This window comes from Rhizopus microsporus (assembly GCF_002708625.1).
Source record: "Rhizopus microsporus ATCC 52813 unplaced genomic scaffold scaffold_3, whole genome shotgun sequence".
Classification (NCBI taxonomy): Eukaryota; Fungi; Mucoromycota; class Mucoromycetes; order Mucorales; family Rhizopodaceae; genus Rhizopus; species Rhizopus microsporus.
Window position 1 is genome coordinate 1,673,279 of NW_019671918.1, and position 25,274 is coordinate 1,698,552.

General features: G+C 40.2%; 6 protein-coding genes across 6 annotated transcripts; 3 read left to right on the forward strand and 3 right to left on the reverse strand.

Moving 5' to 3' along the window:
• The first annotated feature begins 475 nt into the window (after nt 1–475).
• On the forward strand, nt 476–1,393 carry RHIMIDRAFT_92865 (ribosomal protein S3Ae). Its single transcript, XM_023615886.1, has one exon. It carries the CDS (start codon nt 667–669, stop codon nt 1,357–1,359), a length of 693 nt encoding a protein of 230 aa, XP_023469473.1. The 5' UTR covers nt 476–666; the 3' UTR covers nt 1,360–1,393.
• RHIMIDRAFT_212753 (uncharacterized protein) lies at nt 1,221–12,029 on the reverse strand. Its single transcript, XM_023607226.1, has 18 exons — nt 11,790–12,029; nt 11,657–11,734; nt 11,490–11,602; nt 11,116–11,436; nt 10,963–11,061; nt 10,379–10,907; nt 10,103–10,323; nt 9,810–10,051; nt 9,360–9,755; nt 3,485–9,305; nt 3,332–3,424; nt 3,022–3,281; nt 2,817–2,963; nt 2,436–2,766; nt 2,139–2,366; nt 2,012–2,085; nt 1,822–1,966; nt 1,221–1,775 (listed from the first exon to the last, which is right to left on the reverse strand). The coding sequence occupies exons 1-18, from the start codon at nt 11,884–11,886 to the stop codon at nt 1,428–1,430; spliced, it is 9,543 nt and encodes a 3,180-aa protein (XP_023469474.1). The 5' UTR covers nt 11,887–12,029; the 3' UTR covers nt 1,221–1,427.
• A 3,328-nt stretch (nt 12,030–15,357) lies between these two features.
• On the forward strand, nt 15,358–15,710 carry RHIMIDRAFT_92898 (uncharacterized protein). Its single transcript, XM_023615887.1, has 2 exons — nt 15,358–15,376; nt 15,482–15,710. The coding sequence occupies exon 2, from the start codon at nt 15,500–15,502 to the stop codon at nt 15,659–15,661; it is 162 nt and encodes a 53-aa protein (XP_023469475.1). The 5' UTR covers nt 15,358–15,376; nt 15,482–15,499; the 3' UTR covers nt 15,662–15,710.
• A 1,002-nt stretch (nt 15,711–16,712) lies between these two features.
• On the reverse strand, nt 16,713–17,015 carry RHIMIDRAFT_235106 (uncharacterized protein; the record flags this gene model as incomplete). The annotated part of the gene is made up of 1 exon (XM_023608304.1): nt 16,713–17,015. One exon carries the CDS (start codon nt 17,013–17,015, stop codon nt 16,713–16,715), a length of 303 nt encoding a protein of 100 aa, XP_023469476.1.
• Nucleotides 17,016–18,696: 1,681 nt separating this feature from the next.
• Nucleotides 18,697–20,265, reverse strand: RHIMIDRAFT_235107 (uncharacterized protein; the record flags this gene model as incomplete). The annotated part of the gene is made up of 2 exons (XM_023608305.1): nt 18,697–19,105; nt 19,241–20,265. The coding sequence occupies 2 exons, from the start codon at nt 20,263–20,265 to the stop codon at nt 18,697–18,699; spliced, it is 1,434 nt and encodes a 477-aa protein (XP_023469477.1).
• Nucleotides 20,266–22,474: 2,209 nt separating this feature from the next.
• RHIMIDRAFT_273431 (mitochondrial carrier) lies at nt 22,475–23,986 on the forward strand. The gene is made up of 5 exons (XM_023612386.1): nt 22,475–22,631; nt 22,687–22,765; nt 22,819–22,964; nt 23,014–23,077; nt 23,136–23,986. Exons 1-5 carry the CDS (start codon nt 22,548–22,550, stop codon nt 23,777–23,779), a joined length of 1,017 nt encoding a protein of 338 aa, XP_023469478.1. The 5' UTR covers nt 22,475–22,547; the 3' UTR covers nt 23,780–23,986.
• The last annotated feature ends 1,288 nt before the right edge of the window (nt 23,987–25,274 follow it).

Here is a 25,274-nt window from a genome sequence, read left to right on the forward strand (position 1 = left end):
AGAATCCGGCCGTGGGCTCCGGTTCGACCCGCTGTTGGTCCGATTGATTTATACATTTTAACCCTTTGACCCGAGTCATATTTAATTCTCAGCAGTAGACCGCTCACCTCTGACAGATCGTGTGTGTGCGGGGAGTGAGAGAGAGAGAAAGAGGGCGGGAGAGTCAAAGTGAGGGCTATGTAGAGAGAGAGAGACAGATTATGAACACCAAACCCAAACCACAAATCCCCCTCCTTCTTAATCGATAATATGGGTAAGTGAAGGTTACCTATCAATCCATCCATCTCCAATATTAACCATCCTATTTTCTACATCTAGCTGTCGGCAAGAACAAGTAAGCTCGAATATACACACTTTTTTTTTTTGCAACAGATCCTAATGTGATGATTATAGGCGTCTTTCAAAAGGAAAGAAAGGTCTGAAGAAGAAGGTGTAAGTAATGCTTCCATGAAAACGAAATCAGCTTAAAGAATAAAGGGAGAGGAGAATGAGGACAGATTAAGTGGAGTATACACGCAACAATGAGACAGAAAGAGAGGAATCATGATCATTCTCCACCCAATCTTTTTGCGCAATTTCGTTGATTTTGTACAATCTTATTGACACTCATTCATTAGCGTTGACCCCTTCACCCGTAAGGACTGGTATGACATCAAGGCTCCTTCCATGTTCGAAGTTCGTCAAGTCGGTAAAACCTTGGTCAACCGTACTCAAGGTCTCCGTAACGCCAACGACTCTCTCAACGGTCGTGTTGTCGAAGTCTCCCTTGGTGATTTGTCCAAGGACGAAGGCCGTGCCTTCCGCAAGATCAAGCTCAAGGTTGATGAAATCCAAGGCAAGAACTGTCTTACCAACTTTTACGGTATGGACATGACCACTGATAAACTCCGTTCCATGGTCAAGAAGTGGCAATCACTCATTGAAGCCTTTGTTGACATCAAGACCACTGATGGTTACTTGGTTCGTCTTTTTGCCATCTCTTTCACTGCTCGTCGCCGTAACCAGATCAAAAAGACCACCTATGCTCAAGCTTCTCAAATCCGTCAAATCCGTAAAAAGATGTTTGAAATCATGACTGAAGAAGCCTCTGCTTGCGATCTTAAGGAATTGGTTGCCAAGATCACCAGCTCTGCCTCTCACGCTTCTCAAGACGCTATTGCTGTCCGTATTGAAAAGGCTTGCCAAGGTATCTACCCTCTTCAAAACACCTACATTCGTAAGGTCAAGATCCTCAAGGCTCCCAAATTTGACGTCTCTGCTCTCTTGGCCCTTCACGGTGGTGCTGCCGCTGCTGCTGATGACACTGGTGCTAAGGCTGCCAAGGAGTTTGTTGAACCTCCTATCTTGGCTTCTGTCTAAGAAAAACGTAGATTTTTATTTGCTCACTATATGGCAATAAAAAGTATATCATTTTGTGTAAAATATAATCATTGTCGTTCTTGCTCTTCTTTTCTTTGCTCTAACGTCTCTCGAATTTCTTTGGCAAACCACTCTTTGCTCGTCTCTTGTTCAATCGTCAATACTCGAGGTGCATTCTTTACCTGCAGATAAACACCATCGGATTTTGCCTCGGCTGTTTCAATAAGATCTAATGGAATACTAGATTCCATCTTTAGGTTATCAGAGGTCATAACAATAATGTTTTGATAGGACAAAATAACAACCATTTGATCACTTTTCATGACTGTGTGAGCAATGTAATCATCGTTAAAGAACTTGCCGCTTTCCATTTCTTTAAGCCACATTTGACCTAGAGCTTCTCTTTGTGAAAATGACTACGAAGAGATTAATACAGGTAATTCTAGAGTTCAAGACACTTACGGTTAAAATGCCGTCTCTTCCAATGAATCGAGGTAATCGTTCTCTATTGATTTCTGTTCCTTCAAAGACAGTCGTCGTTTCTCGTATACCTGCTGTTATATTACTAGCCATATCAAAAATACCCACAATAGGTTTTGTAACGACCCTAAACCTTAATTAGATAATGATTCCATCTATTAACAATACATACCCTACGAGGCCTCTACCAACGCCCTCAGCAAACCCCAGCACACCATTCTCTTCAGCTCCCTCAATTGGACGTTTCTAAAGTGATGATCAGTATATATAAACGGCAACCAAACATCAAAATAACTCACAACTAATCCTGCAACACCGCTAGCTATGCTGGTACCAAAGTACCCCACACCCTGAGTGATACCGTAGATTGCATGTGTAGGCTTATTACGAGTCATGTTCATACGTCTCTTCTCTTGGAACTTTTTATCCATAGTTGCAGCTGATAAACCTTTTCCTAAGCTTCCTGTGAATCTCGACATGCTGTCCGTTACACCAAATATGCTCTTCTTCATGAATCCACCCACTCCCTAAAGTAAAAAAAAAGCGAAAGCAAGGAGGGTTAGAATGATCCCTTTTTTACAGATTACGGGACGTACTCTAGCAATACCAATGCCTAAATCTTGCGGACGATCACTCATGACAAAACCTTGATAGGGCTCATAGAACAATTCCCCAAATCCAGAACTAAGGGTATTGAAGAGACCTACGGGGTTGCCAAAGATATCAATGCTACCAAGGATGCGATGAACCTGATAAATGATTTGTTCACGATAATGCAGGATGATACGTGAAGTTAGGTCTTCAGAACTTGCACGGAGGTTTTCTACCATGAGGGCATTAAGCTTTATAGGAGCATCGTTGATGTTTCCTAAAGTCATTGTAAACACGTTAAACACATAGCTTATAGGTGTGTCCCTGGATGAGTCCCTAAGAAATAGGTAAATAAAGCAGTTTTAAAAAGTCCTTTAATCACATACTGAGGATCCTTGCTGTTATTCATTTTTTCGGTTCTAACAAACGAGATGTTCAGCCGCATAGGTTGAATATAAAACTCTTCAAAGTAATAAAGGGCATATGTTTTCTCGACAGTAGGCTCTGCAATTTCCATAACAAACAAGTCTTCCCTATATCACATGCATCAACACATGACACATTCTACATAATATTGCCACTATCTCTTACCTGTGTTCAGGAGCAGCAGGGGCGTTGTCAAACTGTGCAAAGTCTAATAGGACATATAAGAAGCTTTCGTCCATTTCAAATGTCATCTCCTGAAGAAGGAAGGAGAAGAGCTTAAAGTAATATACACCATGTTGGTCGTCCTTGACTTTATCTAGAGCAATATGAAGTGTAGGATGTATATCTAGTTCGGTTGCTACTTTTGGTAAGGTAGATGGATAACACAAGATAGGGTAAGTTGACCCGTACAGTTGATTGTCAACCTAAAAAACCGGTAAGTAAGGAGCACTTAAGGTTTTCATACTACTCGCACCTGCAGCCAGTCAATGCTTAACCTTAATGATTGATACATATTTGAATCAGTGTACTTGAAATCAATGCCTTTGATGGTAGCATATGCTATTTCCTATTGTTTTTAAGCCTATCAGCTCCCAGAGATATAAAGTAATGTATATGGTCAACATACCTGAGGATCTCTATTGATGAGTGACAAACCCAAGCCGGTCAAATTCAACTCAAATATGTAATTGATCACATGTTGAATGTTGACAGTTTCAAAGGCCTCACGTATACTACCTTCTCTAGATGTGGATGCAAGAGTAGAAGTGGCTGAGGACTTAGGTCTGTATAAACTCTTTGAGAGATCAAAATCGGTAATATGTAATATAAGTGCAGAGTCTCGAGCTTTGATATCAATGGATAGGGTATTGCTTCCAACGGGTCCATCTCGCTGCTTTAGGTAACGGAAGGGTATCTGTGAACCAACGGCCTCAAAGTTGATATATCGACGTCTATCTCCTACACGTAACTCAATTCTCTTTTCTCTTGCAATAGGAATATCCCAAGAGTATTCTAGTTGCTCACCAGGAGACAGATGGAAGGTACGAGGCTTTGTGATGGCTGCCTTTTGTTTGCCCTTTAGATTATAGTCACTCGGATCAATATCTTCTTGTGCGAATTCAAGATCGACACTAGAGTCATTCACTATATAGTATGGCCATTCATCATCTTCATTAAAGGTTGCAAAAATAGTAGAATCTCTAATTTCGACGGAAACCCTGACCAGATACGGTATAGCATTCTCTCCTCTATCCACCTTTACGTATGTTTTGCCAATATCTTGAATATTTATAGGGCAAGACCATCTTCTGTCAGGCTCTTGGAGGCGAAGACATAGCCATCGTACTGAAGACTTGCTAGTCTGATACAGCGCCGTCTTTTGTCCTGGTTGGATGTTTATCACATTATCTGTGCTGAACTCGCACAGTTCGAGATTCACTTCCATGTTGTTTTTTAGAATGTAGCGAGGCGTAATGGAAACAATCTTGGTCAATCGTAACTCGTTTGTTCCTTCTTCAACTTTGATACCAGCATGTCTTGCATAAGCATCCGCTTTAGAGAACAAAGTGACGTCTTGACTATTTCCAACAGCTTCAAAACTGATAGGGTCGCTCCATTTAGAACCATCAATGGATATTTGAGCACGGTTATGGTAATCAATATCGTCATAAGAGAATAAGGCAGGTACGATCTGCTCGCCTTCTTTATATGCAGGAATCTGTTCCACACGTTGTTTGCTTTGACGGTATGTCTGGCGTGGTCTCAGACTGATTGGAAGGCCAAACTTGTTGATAATAAGATAAGGTGCATATATACCAATGTAGAGTGAGTCTATTGTATTAATCGTTCTTGAGACATGCATCCTCAAGTTGGTCGGTACATCGTCTTGGTCTATAATGGTTAACTTGTCGCTAACTGAGTTGTAATTCGGAGCAGTTTTGATGATTGCAGCTTCACTAGGCTTGTACTTGTCCGACTTCAAGTCTAACTGTACTTTTAATGTAGCATCGCTCTTCAAACTATGGATATGCGCCTTTTGGCCATGCCGAATAAACAGGGAAGTGCTCTCGCCTTTACCTTCCTCTGATAGCACAAGATCAAAATCAAAGGGTAAGAGGTTTTCGATTTCAATAGGTGCACAGAATTGAATCTTCATCAATGGGTAATGTCTAATAAGTGTGCTCTTTTTGTCGCACTCTGTCTTGATCTGGAAGAACTGCTTCACTGACTGATTATCCAATGATTCACATTCCAGAAATTTAGGAAAGGTAGGTAACAATACATCAGACCATGTCATCATCTCCTTGCTCCAGCGGTGTTTTTCTGAAGGTCTGGCTACGATCCATTGGTCGTAACACAACTTGATAGGCACATGGTAGCTTTCTCCAGGCTGCAATGTGATGACACCCGAAAGGATAAGCCTCTTTTTATTCACAATTGCCACTTGCATCTCTTGCGACGAGCCGTTTTCCAAGACGAGACCGCTTCTAAACGTGACTTTCTTGACATGATTTTCTAAACGAATGTCGACAACCAAGCGATGATAAACACCATTGTCCTCAGGTCGAAGGCGGTAAGCAAACTGACCTTCTCGGTCTACTGCAACATGTAGAATACTCTCCCAATTACTCTCATCCACTTGAACGCCAAACAGGTTTTTGCCAATATTGATATTTTCTCTGCGTTTTTTCCAGTCTCGGAAGATCCATGGCATAGATTCACCATTGCTCAAGCAGAATATATGCGGATTACTACTGTCCGCATCATCAGACATATTCCAAAACCGGAGATCATACCCAGTTGAGTTGGTAAGCAAGTAAGGCCGCACTTGGTCCTGGACCGATTGGGCGAGCGGTCTAACTTCAGACAGTGTCTGAGAAATGGCTAGAGTGGTTTCAATAAATGCATGTGTCACGTTCAAATGCATCAATTCTTCAGAGTTTAATGAAACAGTCGTGCTCTTGTCTACTGGGCTTTGAGATGCCTTGATACCAAACTTCCATGGCTCCAGAAGTGGTTCCCAATGAGAGTTCTTAAAGTTGAAGTTCTTGGCTGCCATGGCAAAGTCAACCTCAGCATGAAGTGCTCTTGTCCAATCCGAGGCAGTGATTTGGAATGGAGGCATTTGAATATCGATAAAGGGCAGATCATGCAAATCTTCGATCAAGACAATCTGGATTCCTTCAAATGCTGCTACCAACGTCTCCTTTATCATCACAACATAGGGTTCGATACCACTCGGTCTATCAAGCTCTTGTGTTCCATCTAAATCGCGTCTGACATCAGAAAGCTCTTCAGAAACAATCGACAATTTGGGAGCCTCATTCTTATTTGCACTGCCCGTTAGTTCTAAAACCTTGTTTACGATATTCATGATCAACATCGCATCTTGGTATGATAGACGCAAAATAATAGGTTTTACATAAAGTTTGATAGACATCAGATTATGCACAGAGTTTGGCGCTGCATTATTCAGTTCGAGGATCACATCAAACTGTTCGACAAAGTGCAGCGTTGACTCCTTTCGATTGTCCATACGACACAAAACCATGCCTATGCCGTCCAGATTAACCTTGAGAACATCCTGTTGGTCTACTGTAAGCTGATTAAACGATAAAACGACAGCTTCAGACGCTTCATTATCTGGTGACGCAAGACAAATGACTTCAAGGTCAACCACATTGACATGGTATTTCATGACCGTTGCCGGTGCCTGACTTTGCATTTGCTGAGCTTGTTGTATTTGCTTGTTTTTATCATTATCCTTTCCATGAGATTGTGCAAACTTTTGAGCCTCAGTAGGCTGTTCTACAACAAATGGAGCCATAAAGAAATCCTTGAGTAAAAGCAAATAGTTAAGAGACAGGATAACCTTGGGACTATCCACAGCGATATGCATGCTCATCACGGACAGGTCATTCTCCTTGTAAGAGTGTAATTTGAATTGAAACTGTGGGCCTTCAAGCGAGGTTGCTGGCAGAATTTCCTTGAATTTTGAATTCGACTCTTCTCTCGCATCTGCAAACTGAACAGATTGCATCTTGACTTCCATTAGCATCGATTCGTCCGACATTGTTTGCATTTTCATGCCAATGCCATTGAATGAGAGTTGTGAGAGCAATTTACCAGCATTGTTTTCCGTTGTCAGCTCGTCTCCTCGAATGATTTCAAGACATACTGTATTCAGTTGGATTGCTAGATCAAGACTAATATTTGGAGATTGTTGAGTTTCTTTCATTGGAACTTCAACTTCTTTGGATCGATGCGAGACTGTAGACACCTGTGACGAGCGTGAGCTTTTGATGATATCTTCTTCTTCTTCATGATGAGCACCACCATTGGATGAAGAGGCAAGGAACGTCTTTTGGATAATATCCCATACTTTCAACAGTAGCTTGTATTGTCTTTCGGTCAGTGACATTCGGACATCTGAAATACAGCCCTTGATCTGTGACACTGGTCCGCTCCTGACATCTGATTTTACAAGATTTTCAATATCAAATGCGATATCCAAATCTTGAATGATTGACATGGTCACTTTATCACGTTGATTGGGGCTGATTATGGTGGATTTCAGACTAATATCATAGAGCCCACATTCGATATGCGCGACAGGCACAGTATGAGTCTCTAATATGTTGATAATATCTCTACGATCTATATCGACAAATTCATTCTTAGCTCTAATCTCTCCTAAATGGGCAATCACACAATCGTTATTCTCGGTGGGTATGATCACAACAGGGCTCTTCACCAGGACATCAAAGTGAAAGTTGTTGCCTTCCTCACGATACTGTTGTACAGTTTCTATAGCAGTGCTTCTTGCAGTATCGTATACATTCTTCATTTCTAAAAACTCCATCAAAAAGTCCAACGTGGTCTTTAGTGAATCATTCATGATGCATTGAATGGAACCCATCTGAAGCTTAAATTCCTGACTGTATCCCGGAAAGTGAACGTCCTTTGAATCGTAGGTCTTGTATGAAAAGTTGGCCAATTCTTCTCCAACCACACTGATCATAAAGGTTTTCGATGCAGCTCTGTCGTCAGACAAGGAAAAGTTGCCAAATTTACCTAGTACTTCCAACGTCTTTGGCTCCATTGTGATGATAAGGTCGCCAAAAGCGAGCTCAAGTGTGCCCAAGCGAATGTTGTTATTATTTAATATAAGATCAATACTATCCATATGGAGAGCGACTCTCATCCTTGACTCATTGGTTGCCTTTTCTGTTTTGTCTTGTTGTGGCTGCAAGGCTTTCTGCACTACCTTTTTACGTATACTGGACGTATCAGAAAGCACGGATGACGCGGCTTGATGTGAGTGCTGGTCATCAAGGACATCGCCATCAGCAATACTATAACTGCTCTCTGGCTGAGATGGACCAGTGAACGTTTTCATGATCCAGTTATAGATTCGTAGCAGCGAGTTTCGTGTGACGATAACAGTAAAGGTGGACAAGACGACATCCACAGTTTGATCAAATTCGTTGTATACTTCTACAAACAGAGGGTGGTTTTTGGAAGCCTTTCTGTACTTGACGCTAATCAAGTCTTTGTCACCATGACGTTCAACAGTATTACTCTGCTTGACAATATTCGATGTCACAAGATAAGGGAACGCACTATGAGGATCTAACCTGTCAACCACGTTCAGCGCTTTAAGTGATACATCTACCAAAAGGTCAAGAGGGCGCGTCAGGACGGTCAATTCAAAGCTCTCCAAAACAATCTCGCAAAGCAATTCGTCTCGTTTGCCATTGGTGTCTGTTGAAAAGGTTTCGTGCAGTTTGACAGATACTTTATCCACCAAAAAGGCCAACTTGAATTGCTCAACTTCCGAGACAGATATGCTCGATGCTATTGCGCTTGAAACAGCTGTCCTTTCACTATCAGTGTCCGACAAGACGACTCCCTGTTGACCTCTAAAATGTTCCTGCATGACATTGGACGACTGTGCTCGGGGTATAGATGGCTGCACAACTCCGGATGTGTCTGGTTCATCATCCGACGTTTTGGGAATGGCAAGATCAATGATTTTCATCAATGTCTTGTATTTACTATCAGATAGGTTGACTGACAGCAGAGGCAAATGTCCAGAGACTTTGAATTTTGTAAATTCTGTTTTGCCAGGTAAGATACAGAGTTCAACCAGGAACTTCATGTCAATACGGTTAATGAAACGCGAATCCACATCGCCTCCGGGAGCTTGATTTTGAAGCTGCCACAGACATTCTTGAACATTAGATCCGATGAGGATGTTTGTCTGTGTCAACTGCAAATTGAACTTGTCATACATTAAGCTTTCGAGCATCTTGGCGTCTTCCGTGTTACTGTTTTGGATGTTTTTTGACTTAAATTCTTCTACTAATTTTGTATCGGCAAGTTCACTATCGATATTGATATGACCAGCATCCAGCACTAGAACGGGCGAATTCGGATCCGTCAAACTTTAAAAAAAGGAGGATAGTCAGTAAAGGAGAAGCCTAAAAATAAAGACTAACCTTTCAGGTACGAAAATAATCGGTGCATCCATATCAATGTCAAGGTCGAATGTAGTATGCGTTTCCAATGCAAATTCCAGGCCAGCACGTGTTTGAAGCTTGAGTTCTTCAAAAGTATCTCCCGCAACAGTAATCAAGGCGTTCACACTTTCCATTTTTGAGCTCGGAGGCTTGAAGAACTCCATGATGCCAGCAATCAGGATTGGACTGTAAATGATCTCTAAATGCCTCATTTTGAGGGAAAATGCATTGTCTGCTTGCTTTTGAAGGGGCTTGTTTTCAAAAACGACAGCAAAGAAGGGTTCCTCTGCCTTGGTTATTTGTTCACTTGTGATAGAAGTGGATCTTCGCCGTTCCAGGTCATTTAAGTTATACACAGTGTCAAGCAATGAAGAGCTATGGCAAAAAAGTGGATTAATGAAACATGATAGATACTCAACATGGTCTTACGTCGAGAAGCCCTTCTTTTTGACACCTATAAGCTGAGGGTATATAGTGTCCTTACTGCCGTCAAATAGTTGAAGATCGCCTAATGAAGCTGCTACTTTGATGGATTCAAGGTATTGGGTCACATCAGAGGATACACTGTTGAAAACGAGAGAAAGTAACTCTCGCTCGGTCTTCTTTTTGACATCTTGCTTCAACGTAAATGAGCCACGGCCCAAATTTGTTTTTAAAGAAAGCCTGATGGTCTAATATAAAGAAAGTTATTAAACATTTTTATACAGTTATATACACAATACATCTTTTGGGATATTCATAGCAGAGGTGATTTTGGCCTTTTCCTCATCGTATTCGATCGCTTCGTACAGTTCCTTCTTTTGCTCCTCTGTCATGTGAATGGATTCCGTTTCGTCACTATCATTCGCATGTTCGTCACCTGAGCTCGACTGGGAGGAGCCTGTGATCCACCCCCACCAGCTACTTCTGGCATTTCCTTCCTTTTTCTTTTGATTTTCGCGATCTAGGATCAAGCATGAGTCAACAATAATAAACAGGAGGAAAGCGTGATTGCTTACCTATTTTAGCCTTTTCTTTACGAAGCTTTCCCTTGGCAATACTTCTATAGAATCGGATATCCTCAAATGACAAATCACGTTCGAGTTGTTCAAGAGCTTGAGTTTGTTCACTGGTTGCTTCGTTTAATTTGGTAGCCATGTAGCATTCAATATACTTCAAACGCTGATCACGACGCGTCCTGAAATGATCCCAGCTCCACTTGTAATGTCTTTCATGGATTTCGTGTAGTATAGCATTAGCAGCAAACTGAAAATATTCTCGAGGATGCGTCTTGGGAGACTTGCCCTTGCCTGGGTGAAATTTAAGGTACTTTTGTTTTTTAAGATTGCTGTGGAAGAGATCGAGTACGAGGATGCAGTCTCTATATTGATGATCGTCAAGTCCAAAAGCGATTTCGTCAAAGAGAAGGGTAACATCTGTCTTGGGTATATGGCCCCCAAACTTTTTGTTAAGCCTGACCTTACCTGTACCTGATACAGGCTTTAACAAGTATTGGTGGCCCTTGTGTGAACCAGTCGAGGTTGGAATCTGAGTCAATAAACAATGAATACTACACATATAAACTCTCATGTTGTATCCTTACCAATTCCGTAAACACTTCGGCGGCTTCTTCATGATGCATACCGGCCAAAGACTTTGTATCCGTATTCCAATAGACCGATAGAGATTCAAGCGTGACAAGCTAAAAGGATAGTGTAAGTAATGACGCACACACAATGATGAGTTTATATCCAACCTTATTGATCGAACTAGTTGGATCACTGATAAATTTCGGCTGCCAATCGTCATCTGTCGAAAGACCACTGAGTTCCTTGAGGGTGACACCAACGGCAAACGGATGTCCTGGGTCGGATATCTTGTCTTCATATCGAATATGAATATTCTTGATTGTAAACTGTAAATTATTAACCACCTTGGTCGTTAACTGTGCCAAGAATCCATCGTTCGGACTTTCCTCGGTCTTATGTTGCTGATCGGGAGTATCGAGTAATTCGGCTGTGGCGAGTCTTTGACGTTTCAGGTTTAACAGACGTTCCTCTTCTTCTTCTACCGTCAACTATAATTCATGATAAATAAAAAAGAGAGTATACATCATCAAATATGCTTTACTGTTGCTTCATTTTTAGGTTCAGCCAATAGATAGACATGATCAATGATCACCTTGACTGGTTCACTTCGTAAGTTTGACCAAGGAATGACCAACTTGAGCTCACCGAGGTAACCTATAAGAATGTTGAGTATTAACCATATCGTAAAGAGAAGCTTCTTTCTTTCACCTTCTGACACGCTGATTGGCAAGTCAAGTTTGTCGAGAGCATCTTTACGTAATTTCAAGTCGGACAGATTAACTTCACCTGTGTATGTATTGCATAATATCAGTACTCATTATCACTTGACCCTTTATTTTACCTTTCCACATGCCAATCTTGAGTTGGTCATAGTTTAAGTTGGAGACATAATTCTTTAAGAACCTGTTTAATATGTTGGCTACAAGAGACTCCAACATGTTTTAAAAAGGAAAAAATGGGTAAATCGGATCGGAGCGCTAGAGTGTTTATTTTATTCCTGCATAAAATAATTTCCCTTTGTATCAGAAAAGTTTGACAGGTTAAATTTGACGTGTTAAGCCCGAAAATCAAAATGTTGGCGAGGTGATGGATGCTCTCAGGGTTACATATAAAATGATAATAAGGCTTTGTCCTCATATCTTTCAAGCAAAGCATAATGTGAATATTCATTTTTGTTTTACTTTATAAATTGTTCATTATTAAGATTTGTGCTCAGGCCTGCAAAGTCTATTACAACTAAACATTTTTGTTCTTTTGATGAAGCAACAAGATTGATCACATCTAAAAGAAGTGATATAGCCATCAATATTTATACTTGTAAGCATAAAGAAAATGTATATCTTGTGTGTTTCCCTGAATGTCGTTTACATCATCCAATAGATCTTTGTCGTGTTTTAAATCTCTTGTGTAGATATCACTTGATGCTTCGGATGAAAGAGAGGCAAAGCACTTGTCTATGAAAAACCTTTTTTAAATAATATAGTCATATTTTGGATATTGATGACTCTGTTTTTGACATATCCTGGCGACTTTCTTCCATAACCAACAATAACATATCCCACTTTCTTCAAAGAGAAACATTACATGCACCAGAAGTTAGACTAAACCTACGGACGCTGCCTTTACACATTACATATAATGTCACCCAACGAAGCTTTTCACCAACTCGTTTTGTGTTCTTTTCAAAAAGAAATACTGTTATTTCTTTATTCTGATTTTATGTTGTTAGTTCGATCAATCACGTGTAATTATAATAAATTCCTATCTGCATTATTTAGCCTATTTTCTGGTGCATGTAGTGTTAACCTTTTTTTTTTTTTAGTTTGGTTCATTTCAACTATACCTGTTCAATTCTATGACAGTAAATGGGATAAATTTAAGTCGGCTCTTATTCAGAATTATGGCCTAACTGTTCAAGATCACAAGATCAAGGCAAACGATGAATTTCACTCTTTGCGTTTCAAGGAACATAAAGAAACCATTGAGCAGTGTTTCGGTCGCTTCCATGCCCTGCGCATCTGGTCTGGCGTTCGTGACTCCCATGCGCTGATCTCTTACCTCTTCCATGTTCTTCCTTTTGGCCTAGTACGCACGATAAACATTATTTTTACTTCTGCCTCTGCCAACGACAAGAATAATGTGGACTTTGTTTGCTCCACGGCAAGAAACATCTACAGCTAAGAACGCGGTCCGCATGCTTCTACCACAGATTCCAAACGTTCGTCTTCTTCTATTACCGTCCCCTCGACAAGCTTGAAGAAGTTCACGTTTATCCCTTCCTCGTCTGTTGGCTTCACTAGTAGTCAAAAAGTCAAGCCCAGAAAGTTCTGCTCCTCCTATAGGGTGACCACGCACAATACCAAAGAATGCCAAGCAAGGAAGAAGGGTGAAGAGCCCAAGGTCAAGAACAAGTGCCATCGTTGTGGTTCTCCTGGTTGGTCTCCCAGCCATTGGTGCAGCATTGCTGCCCGGTCTGGCTCATCGTCTGGCGATGTCGTTGTTCGTGCGTTGTCTGCGTCCTCTGCTGGTAGTTCATCCCCATGGAAGCAATATGCTGACACCAATGATGCTGCCTCTTCTTCTCCTTCGTCCTCTTCAAGACATGCACAAGGTGATGACCAAGAATCTTCGACGGTTCAACAGATACAAAACATGGAGATAGACTCAGACGAGGAATCGTTCATGATAGCTGCCAATGCACAGAAATGTAAGTTTGATATTCGATTCTCCCAAAAACTGAAACAGAATTCTAACTCTCTTGTCATACCGGCAATTATAGAAAATATCAAGACATATGCCTTACTTGATACAGGTTCAACATGTTCTTTGGTCACGCCTACATTTTTTAAATATTTTGGGTCTGCTCTTTCTTTTGCCAAGTCCATTGGTACCATTCAGCTTGCTCATACAGATTCCAAGTTTGATAGAATAGGCCAAAATATCCTCTATGTTTTCTATAATAAATCAATATTAAACACACATTCGATATCTTCCCTTTCTTTTCTCATGAAAATGTACCCATTTGTTTTGGTCTTGATATTCTATCCAGGTTGGACATAGGTATTACAGGTCTTGTCAGTCCTCATTTTGATCATACTGACCCTAGAAATCTGATTCTATTAATCCTGACAGTGTCAAACCAAATGATGATCCATATAGTACCATTAACGAACGCAAGCCTATTCTGGAGATGATCAACAGGTTACTCAAGACTAATTCAGATATTAATATGAAGGATACTAGCTGTAACTTGCCTAGTTCTGTTATACATCTCAAGCTCGGCCTGGAACGGTTGCTTATCATCGTCAATACCTTTTACCGGAAATATATCGTGAAGTTGTCCAACAACAGATCGATGTGCGGTTAACCGAATATATCATTGAAAAAGCCCCATCATATGCTGCTTACAATAGTCCTTTACTTGTTGCTAGGAAGAAAGATTCTCAAGGTAATTATTCTATGAAAAAACCTAGAACCGTGTGTGATGTTGATTTAACCTGCATCAAAAAGTATAAATAAAGCTTTCTTTTTATTGTATTTTTGATTATCTCAATTCTCAGGAATAAATGAATTCTCGCAAATACTTGTTTGTTCCTGTCCTTTGTCTTTCTCATCTTAATCAACTTCGAACTATCTCACTGAGTACATGACACCTCCAATTCATGAAAGAGACACGCTCATCTTAAAAGGACATCTGTTAGATCATTACAGGTTACAGAGTATTGAAAATCAGTTGCATCATGATAGTATACACTGAACCAATCTGCGAAAAGAAATTGAACGTATACACGCAAACTGTCTTGAGTGCACCGGTTCACTCATTTTTCACTTTAAATTCGACCAAATTAGAAAAGAAATAGGTTCGACCAAGCTGTAATGAGTTTTCTGCTAAAAGTCTTTTTTTTTTTCTTAATGAGTTAATCTAGCAACGCCTACGTCTTAATGAATAAATTTCAAATGTATGAAGTGTTTAGTTTCGGATACATCAAACCAAGTTCAAGAATCACAATCTAACAAGTGTAAAAGAAAATAGCCAAGAAAGTTAATAGGCAGTTGCTTAGAGAAAGAAAGGGACAGGGCTATCCTAGTGTGTATGCTTACTACCTGTCATATTTATTATAATACTTAATCTTATCGTATTACATTACACAATATCTATACTTTAAGGATGATGATAATCAGCTTGACAGCAACATATTCAATTGTTGTCGATCATGTTTTCTATCGGCTCTTTAATAGTCAGTCTGGTATAAAAAGACGCTGTTTGTAACAATGTGTCTTGAGCTGTAATTAAAGTATTCACATAATTCTGAACAGTCACTACGACCATGGATCACCAAATGGTATCACAGTATAAATATTCTGAGAACACTCTCTTTTCCCTCGTTTTCTCTTTAGCTATTAGCATTCACTTTTCTTATTAAGCCAGTAATTGTATAATTGGTACTATGCCTTATTGTTTATAATTATTATATCTAACAAACAAACAGTTCGCTTTTGTTTTATAGATCAGCCTAAATTCTTACATTTTAGTCCTCTCTCGTCTTTGCCATGGAACCTTACTTTATACCCGTGACTGTAGTTGGATCTATAGCCGTACTCCTCTTTATTTGTGCCCTTCTTCTTTTTTATCGTGTGCTCACAGGAAGGACTAGGATGGTCATCACCCATTCTCCTCGGGGAGACTCCACCGTCGTCCGGGTCCAGGTCTAGAGCGTCCTTGGTTTTATTTAAAAAAAACTCTCGACTTTGATCTTAATAAAGAAATTGTACAGAAACTCATCAGCTTTATGTTTTGTATTGTTTCTTTTATTTTAATCAAGTATCTCACTACCTTTAGCTACAACAAGGCTAGGAGAGGTACGATATACTTGCATCAACCTTTGAAGTCTTGAGTTAAAGCAGCAAAAGAAGCACCCAAAAAAAAAGAAGAGACCTTAGAAGTGGACAATGCCATTGAAGAGCAGCCAAAAAAGAATCAGCACCTTCGCAAGCTGAAGGAAGAGCATGTAAAGTTTTTGGAAGAATTTATTGACAACAGCCCGGTAGTCATGCTAGATCAAATGGTTGATGCCCTAAACGATAGATTTGAGGCCTTAGTATTTCTAAATCTGGTGTGGATAAGCACCTGAAAGAAAGCTGTTCTTACACATTAAAAAGAATTACAAAGATTCCTGCCAAACGGAACTCTCCTGACGTTATTGAACAAAGATTTAGAGCTGTTGAGGCGTGGATTAAAGATCCCAACATCAGTTTTATGCAAAATTGTATCTTCATTGATGAATCTGGGTTCAATATTCATACTGTAAGAAGTCAGGGCAGATCAAAGAAAGGTGAGCCTGCAAAAGTTGTAGTAACAACCGCCAGGGGACCATCAATTTCCACACTAGGTGCAATTTGCTCCCTTGGTATTGTTAATGTTGGGCTCAAGGTGGCTAAAGCTGGCACAAAATGGAAGGAGTTTATGGCATTTCTTATACACGTCATGGATGTCCTTGATAAACACAAATTGAAAGGTTGCAATTTAATCAGGGAATTACTAGGAGCACGTAAATTTTTTCCTTTTTGGGCAGGACATGCAAATTATTGGATTTTCAATTTAAGTTTGCGCACCAAATCAAACAGTTGCCGAAGTGGAAGGAGAAGATGAGGTGGTAAAGGCTCTTTTGTGCCACGCTTCATTTTCAGATAACATATAATAAAAATTTTTTTTTCGATTCCTGTTTCTTTAGATCTTTGAGCGCTGCTAACTCATTTTTTCTATTTATCTTGGGAGGAAAAAACAGCGAAGAAATCTAGTTGAAAGTTGAAGGGCGGAACCTGGAACGAAGGCAACAATGATTGGAGTAAGTATGGCTTCCAATACCACAACATTAATGGATTGAACAAATATGCCTTTGACCGTCTTGGCATCCTTGATACGAAAACTGGTCATCTTCCACAACTCATCCATGTCCGTCCATTCATCTGCAGAGAGTGTGTTGAAAGGTAAAGGAATCTTGAGGGTTTTGCATTCTTCTTCAGTAATATTGAATGGCTTTGGCAAGTCGTGTGGAACGGGCGACATTTGCAAGTTTACCAAAAAAAAAAAAGCAAAGAATGATTTCTTTTCGTATATAAATCTTTACCTAAGTCTTATACTGTATGAAAGGAGTAATCTACACCACAAATAAGCATAAACGTAGCTGGCCAATGACAAGCCTTCATTTTTTTTGGCTCGTGAGCGTGTAACGTTTGTGTGGCCTTACATGAGTATCTCTTCCCTCGCTTGGAGATGGAAGCTATGAGGCGCAGAAAGAAATTGAAAGGCTTTTACCTTGGTTATCTCTAAGCTCTGCCCGTATGTCGCACATTGTTACGAGGCTCTCTCCCTTGAATGACCCATACACACAATGGTTCCAAAAAGCAATGTCCTTCTTTTAAGTATGGGCTGACGTATAGGCAGGATGGTTGTCCTAAGATCAGTGGGAAAAAGAGAAAGGTTTAGCGTACTTGTGCCAATCAGAGCCTCCTTCGTGGCCAACTGACATGTAGTATCTCTACTACGGTGCATTGTCACATTGCTTTGCGGAACGTTCAGGTATGATTTCACCTACAACTCGCTGACGCTCCTTTTTTTTTTTTGTTAGGCCGTGGCGCTCGCTCCTTGCTATCGCTAGTTTTGTTGTTTGTTGGGTGGAAGGCTGTGTACAGAGTTGATCAACTCGATGGTATGCTCAAGCAATTCAAGTCCCCAGTTATTTCTGCAATTGCTTCCCCTCCTCTCCTGATTTGTTCCCAATACCTGCTTATTGCTGCAACGTTGGTCTTTATAGAATTTTTTATATATATTAAAAGCTTCCCTTTCAATTTTTTAGAATACTGAATCAATCCAATAGAATGGTGGCATTAGTTTGTGGGCTTTTCCGCCTCCCTTGAAAGAGCGGGTCATGTTAACATCAAGGTACGGGGACCTTTATAAAATGATCATTTTTGATATAGGCATATTGCATTAGGAATGGCTCAAGTCATGATGGAGTCTTTGAAAGTGCGCCTCCTACTACGAGATTTACTTTGAACACCCACTTGACGAAGAAGCTTGAACATTTCTTCCATATGTATATTTATACCACATTACTTCCCTCCTCTATACTCCCCCTCCCCATCGTCCTAAAAAAAGCTGTTCAAATAAATATCAATTCTTGCTATCAACAATTCTTTTTCTAAAAACTTATTTCGTTTAACTTTACTATTGACACTTGACCAGGATTACTCAATTGGATTCAATTCAGAGGGAGGGAAGAGAACAGTATCGGTACTGTTCTTTAATAAAGGTCTGTTCACTCCGATTTTCAAGAAGCAATACTCGAGAAATTGAGGGACACTGAACCTCAAAACGGCTGTGTCTCAGTCCATTCTGAATATTGACAACAGATAAGTATCTTTACAATATACGCAAATTTGGTCAATAAACTAGAGGATAAGCCAACAAAGAAGGATATATGCTGTGATCTTCTTTTTATTTAAAATAGCGAAATTTAAAACCAATAAAACCAATAAAAGAGATACAATGTCCTACAGTTATTATTTGATCTTGATGAGCGAGGTCTTGATAAGGAATGGGTGGGTGGGTGATATCCTTCCCTGTTGGCTTATCCTCTGGTCTATTGACCAATTCTCCGTCGAATGAATTCTCTGGAGAATTTTATGAGACGGTCGGATAGAGCCAACAAGGAAGGATATATGCTGCTTCAGAGTGAGTATCTAGATCATTCTTGCATCGCATCAAAGAATGTGTCTTCTTCTTGGTCATCCATATCGAAATCTACTCGCTCTTCTTCCGTTGATGTTGATGAATCTGTTAATAATAATATCTGTGTGAAATTGAAGCATGACATATGTTCTCGTCGATAATGGTTTTCAAAAGTCGAAGAATTTGTCCTATTTCTAAGAGTAATAATGTCTCCTTTTGGAATATCACGACATAGGGCTAACAAGGATGCAATAGATCTGACGCTTACATTTCGCTCTTCTGTGGAAATTCTAATCATGTTGCGGAGCCATTTAGAGATTGTTGACGTGGCTAAAGGCTCTTGTGGACACCTTGAATTCACGAAAAGCAAAGAACGAGTGGAAAGGTGTGATAATGAGGGATGATCTCTAAGAGCTATGAATGCTCTAACAGAACAAAGAGAACAGTTTTGGTTCGGAAAGATTGTAAAAGGTTTGATGATACGACGATGGTCACGAGTTTCTTTTGGGGAGACCACTTGAAATGTCAGTTGGAAACCATTGTTGATGTCTGCCGACTACAAATCGATACGATGGAGGTCTGAAGGCCGCAAAAAGGCTGTCATCGCTAGGAGAAAGGCTGTTTTCTTCTGCAAGAGGGGCAGTGGTGTGGACGTGGTGGATTGAATCTGTCGTATATGGTTCAGAGCTGGGGAGATGTCAATTGTTGGGCGATGAATCTGTTTTGGAGGCTCCCTGCGAGCAAGCGTATCAAGAAGGTTATTTACCAAGTGTAGCTCGTTGTCCAGTGAGGCTTTATTTTGGTGAAAAGCTAGGATGGAAGAGCAGAACGAGGGAAATGTTGAGGAGGAATAACCAAATTGATAGTGCATATCCGAAAGAAAATTGACAATAAGTGCAGCTGAAAATCCATTGATATTTACGCGGTGTTGTAAGGACCATTCTAAAAAGAGGAATTGCCCACGTCGATAAGCGCGGTTGGTGGTTGAGTTTTCGAGACGTCGATCCAGTAAGATAGAAGACGACACATCAGATAAACCAGGAATGGATCCTACACCAGACTTGAGACTCTCCAAGCGGAGAGTTTCCAAGGCTTCTGATGAAATGGCCAAGGAATGGAAGGAGTTGTGCACATAATATCTGTTTGCTGAATAGGAATTGGGCTCGACACTGCCATTCGTGTTAAAAGGGGCCACCAGGGAGCGCTGATTTAGTGAGAGACGATGATAGTGGCTTGAGGAAGACGTTCCTGGAGGATCTTGGACAAGCAATGTGGAATTAGATTCCATGGAGGGTTGAGGTAAGAGTTCATAAAGATTGATTTTCATGGGATCGATAGTGCGTCGGTCGCGATTGAATTCGAATCCGTCATCCAGGATACGTGCTTTAGTAGGAGGTGACTCGTACGGTCTGCAAAGAAGTCCATATCGTGGGGCCCCCACGGCCGGTCGATTTTGTTCTTGAAAACGGAAGGCTGAATCTGCCATTGATGTCTGTTGCGAAGACGCCGTGATTCGAAGTCTGCGATACTGTTCTCTACTCCTGGAACATGTTTGGCGTAGATTGTCAGTCGGCGGCGAAGACATTCTTTCCAAAGAGAAGTGGCTAGGAGCATGAGACTGAGAGACTTCGTGCACCTTGTTTGTTGATGTATGACAGGGAGGTAGCGTTGTCCGTACGTAATAGAATTGTCGTATTCCGCAAATGGGGGAAACATTGAAGAAGGAGCTGCGCTGCTTTCAACTCTCTCCAGTTGATGTATTGCTGGGATTCGGCCGTAGTCCAATGACCATAAACCCTCTCGTTGTTGAGATGACCACCTCATCCGTAATTGCTCGCATCGACGTAAAGAGTTGCAGAAGGAGTCGAAGGCAGAATAGAGCGGTCATTCCATTGACATAGGTGTGTCATCCACCAGCGGAGTTCGTCCAAGCATTCTTGTGGCAGAAGCAAAGGCGTATCTCACCCTGTGTTGTTCTTCACCGATATATTTTTGAACCACAGTAAATGTTGCGTGTAAATCCGAGCAGGAAGAAGAGCAAAGGTTGCTGCTTGAATCCTCATCGTTAGACTGTGGATTAATCAAGGTGGCTGGATGAAAGTATGCAAAACTTGGCGTATCGAACGACGAATATCTCGAAGCTTCTTCCCAGGAAGATGAGCAGTCATTGTTGTCGTATCTAGTTAAAATCCTAGGTATTCCAGCTTGGTGGTAGGAACTAGATGAGATTTCTTTATATTCACGAGCCAACCCAAATCCTGAAGCTTCTGCAGAAGAAGATTCATGTGTTGTACTGCTTGGTCTTCCGTATCGGTTATAATTAACCAATCGTCTAGGTAGGCGCTGAGACAAATCCCTTGAGCTCGAGCCCATTCCAAAATAGGACGCGGTACATAAGAAAGGCCACGGATAGGTGGGTAATTGTCAATGATACTTGTACGATCCGCATCGGAGAGCATTGGAACTGTAAAGAGATCTCGGTTAAAACCAAACCGATCTTTTACCAAAAGATCTGGTGTCCAGTCGTAATGGGGACGAACTCCAAAAGCATGCAAGGAAGAATGCAACGAACTATCGGTCGCGCTTAGAGATACTTGACGTTCTTGTACCAATTGCTGTACAATAGCTTGAGTTTCAGCCAATTGCTGACGAAGCGCATTAAAAGATTCTTCAATAAATTCTGACATAAAGGATGATCTATATGCGGTATTGACCGAGCGAAAAAGAAGATCAAATAATAAGTATAGGACATTGTATCTCTTTTATTGGTTTTATTGGTTTTAAATTTCGCTATTTTAAATAAAAAGAAGATCACAGTATATATCCTATATCCTTCCTTGTTAGCTCTATCCGACTGTCTCATAAAATTCTCTGGAGAATTATAAAAATTTAAACGAAAAAAATACCTTCCTATTTGGGTGGGACACGCAAAAAAACAACTTCCTGTTTGGGGGATACATTATTTTATTTCCTTTCTTGACGGGAGACGCAAAATTTTAAAGCTCAAGCAGTGCGGAGAAGTAGTGGAGACCAGAACTGGATATACTGTTACATAATTTGCGTGTCCCTAGTAATTCCCATCTAGTCATGGATAATGCATCTACTCATAAGCCTGAAAAGACCACAGAGAAGGTCAACAAGAGAGGATATAGTATAATGTACCTTCCACCTTACTCCCCTTTCTTAAATCCAATAGAAGAACTTTGGGCCAAGGTAAAGATACTTGTTCGCAGATCTCCAATGACAGATCGCGGCAATTTAACAGCAAGAATAAGAGAGGCTGCAGAGAACGTGACTTCTAAGGACTGTCAAGGCTAGATTAGACATTCTGAATCCTTCTTTGAGTGTTGTTTAAATAAAGAAGAGCTTCTTTAATTCGACCATGCAGCTGAGAACTTGTTGCAACTTGGTCGAACATATTTTTATTTTTAGTTGAAAAGTCTTCTCTAATTTAGTCGAAATAGAGGCACACAAATGGACGAAATAAGCAAGTTCATTTAGTCAAATTTAGTTGCCGCTTTTGTCGAAATTGAAGTGGAACTACAGTCTTTTCAGAAAGTAAAGTCGCATTTTTGCAATTTTTATAATACAATTTATACGAAAAAGCGGCAAGTCAGCGCGACATCTCTCTCTCTGGAAATTGTGTACTGTACATATTATCATTATTAAGACAGCTTCCATAATACGCATTTTCTTTCAAGGTATCAGCCAATCATATTATTCTCTGTAATATCTGTCCATAAAAGGACGATTTTTTTAAGCGGGGTATAGAGGGCAAAACATGTAAAGAATACTAAATGTTGACTGCTTATAAAACAGACATTCGTCATTTTTTTTCTTCGCTTTCCCTTTTCTTCTGCTCTCTTGATGACAAAGGACGAAATAAGCAAGGCACAGAATCTGAGTTATGTCATTAGATCTGGTGTTGCTGGTGGAGTAGCTGGTTGCATGGTAAATCCAGACATGAAGGAAGTGTATATAGAGTTATAACACCTTATCTCTGTAGGCGAAAACAGCGATAGCACCGTTAGATAGAATAAAGATATTATTTCAATCAAGAAATCCTATATTTGAACGATATGCTGGTATGATCATACTTGATGAACTATGTCTGTAGGTTGACCCTTTTTTTTATTAGGCACATTTACCGGCGCATTTAAAGCAGGCCATGAAATATATAAAAATGCAGGACTCATTGGATTATTTCAAGGTCATTCAATGACATTGATTCGAATATTTCCTTATGCAGCCATTAAATTTGTCACTTATGAGCAATACCGTGCAGTAAGATGCTGATGTATTTATAAAAACCAAAATTAATGAAAAATGTTAGATACTGATGCCTACAAGAGCCAAAGAGACGCCGGCAAAACAATTCGTAGCTGGTTCTTTAGCAGGTAATACATTGTTTATCTGTTGTTGACTAAGCAAAAAAAAGTAATGTTACGCTATTAGGTGTAACATCTGTATTCTTTACTTACCCACTTGATCTCATTCGCGTGCGCTTGGCTTATGATGTAAAAGAAGGAACAAGTCGGCCGACGCTATCGGGGACAATACGACAGATTTATAATGAACCAGCGGCAACACAACGCATGAATGGACATTTTCACCTAGCTAATTTCTATCGAGGGTTTTTACCTACCGTGGCAGGCATGATTCCCTATGCAGGTGTATCATTTTGGACATATCATCTTGTTACTCGATTATGTAGATATAACCCCACCGTGAGCAAGTATACTAGAATACCCTTGAATTATACAGCAGATGATTCCGATTTAACACCAAGCCAACGTAAGGCACTATCAAAGCCCCCTCTCAAGACATGGGCCGAGTTATTATGCGGTGGTACGGCTGGTCTGGTGGCTCAAACGAGCAGCTACCCTTTAGAAGTCATTCGTCGACGAATGCAAGTGGGTGGACTACTCAACCCAGATAAATTTGTTGGATTTATAGAAACAACCAAGGATATCTATAAAGTGAAAGGTATCAAAGGATTCTACGTGGGCCTAAGTATTGGGTACATAAAGGTTGTTCCCATGGTAGCTGTCAGTTTTGCAGTCTATGAACGAATGAAGAGATTGTTAGAGATAGACTAGTTGTATATTTTAGAATATATTTGTGTAAATAAATGCCTTTTTTAATGCTATGGTAGAATAGAGAACATGAGATAGGACATGTTTTAAAATCATTTACAAACAGAGAATAAGCCTCGCCTCATGTTTGTAAGATCCATGTCTCTCTCTGTTATCTCTGGTTTATTATCAAAACAGACGTAATGGAATGAGTGTAAATGATGAAAACAGGATATCTCTGATTATTAAACTCTATTGTTTTTATTTACATCTGTTTCTCTGTTTCTCTGTTTTTCTTTTTTTTTTTTTACTACTAAAAATAGAAAAATCAATCGCATCGCTCTTTTTTTCTTCTCTTTTTATTACTTTTTTTTTATGTCTAATCCAATTGCTGATAGCACAGACTACTTCAAAGAAAAGATACCAACAAAAGAACTACCCAATCATAATTATCACCGACATCACAATGACTTTGACCCTAAAGATCAGTGGAATAAAGTACTCAGAAAGATAAACAAGTATCATCAGGATAACACGAGTAGTCCAACAACAAGCAATATCATTGATGACAGCAATGTCATCAGTGATGTTAGTAGTAATAGTAGTAGTGATAATCCTCATACAGAAGAATATTATGAAATGCAAAGACTCAATAGAATTGAAGACGATGTATTACCCTCAGCAGAAGAAATGAACCAAGAGAATAATGTGGAACGACCTTCCATCACAGTCAGCGACAGAAATTATTTTCAGAACCCATTTTCACCTACTGAAGACGGTCCATCCTTACCTCTAATTGAACCAGATCCAGCAGCTAGAAAACATTGGGGAAAGACATTGGATAAAGTCAGACTGATTGCCAATCTTCATGCATTACCACAGAAAAAACCAAGCGACCATCCACCTCAACAACAAGCTGCACAGATCCCTTCTCTTTCGCCGTATTATCCACCCCTGTTTGATCCTCCTTTTATAGCGTTATCCAAAGATGAACATGGTAATCCATGGGTAAGTTCTTTATTTAAGATTCAAAACGTGATCAACTTATTTTTTGTACCTTAGCCGCCTGTGTTGCTGCCTTTTTTAAAAGTAAGTACAAAAAATATAATAATTATGCAAATGTGTATCTGATTGTCCTACCCAGGTAGCAGTCACTGATTCAGAACTGAACACACAAGGCATTCGACAATGGATCTTTCGCATTGAGTTACAATATGGTGATATCAAATGGGTGATCAAGCGAACCATCGCGGACTTTATCAACTTGCACTATACCTTGAAATTCAAACGACGTATCACTGACGCTGTGCCAAACCCACCCAACTTTCCAAGCCAGCTCGAGAGTTGGATCAATTCGGCTAAAGGCACCATCATCCCTGAGGACAATGTACGGGGAGCAGAAAAATACCAGATTGCTCTTAAGCGACGAAAGCAATTGACCCAATACCTGCAAAGGCTACTACTAAAAGCACATATGACGGCCAACTATGACATTTGTGAATTCCTAGAGATCTCTGCC

Coding starts and splice junctions, on each gene's coding strand:
- RHIMIDRAFT_212753 (XM_023607226.1), bottom strand. CDS start 11,886: ATGTTGGAGTCTCTTGTAGCCAACATATTAAACAGGTTCTTAAAGAAT. Junction 10,052..10,102: donor CTATGAATATCCCAAAAGAT/GTATTGTGTATA, acceptor TCTTTATATTAG/ACCATCAGGCTTTCTTTAAA. Junction 3,425..3,484: donor TCATCAATAGAGATCCTCAG/GTATGTTGACCA, acceptor TAAAAACAATAG/GAAATAGCATATGCTACCAT.
- RHIMIDRAFT_92898 (XM_023615887.1), top strand. CDS start 15,500: ATGGAACCTTACTTTATACCCGTGACTGTAGTTGGATCTATAGCCGTA.
- RHIMIDRAFT_92865 (XM_023615886.1), top strand. CDS start 667: ATGTTCGAAGTTCGTCAAGTCGGTAAAACCTTGGTCAACCGTACTCAA.
- RHIMIDRAFT_273431 (XM_023612386.1), top strand. CDS start 22,548: ATGACAAAGGACGAAATAAGCAAGGCACAGAATCTGAGTTATGTCATT. Junction 22,766..22,818: donor TATATTTGAACGATATGCTG/GTATGATCATAC, acceptor TTTTTTTATTAG/GCACATTTACCGGCGCATTT. Junction 22,965..23,013: donor CTTATGAGCAATACCGTGCA/GTAAGATGCTGA, acceptor GAAAAATGTTAG/ATACTGATGCCTACAAGAGC.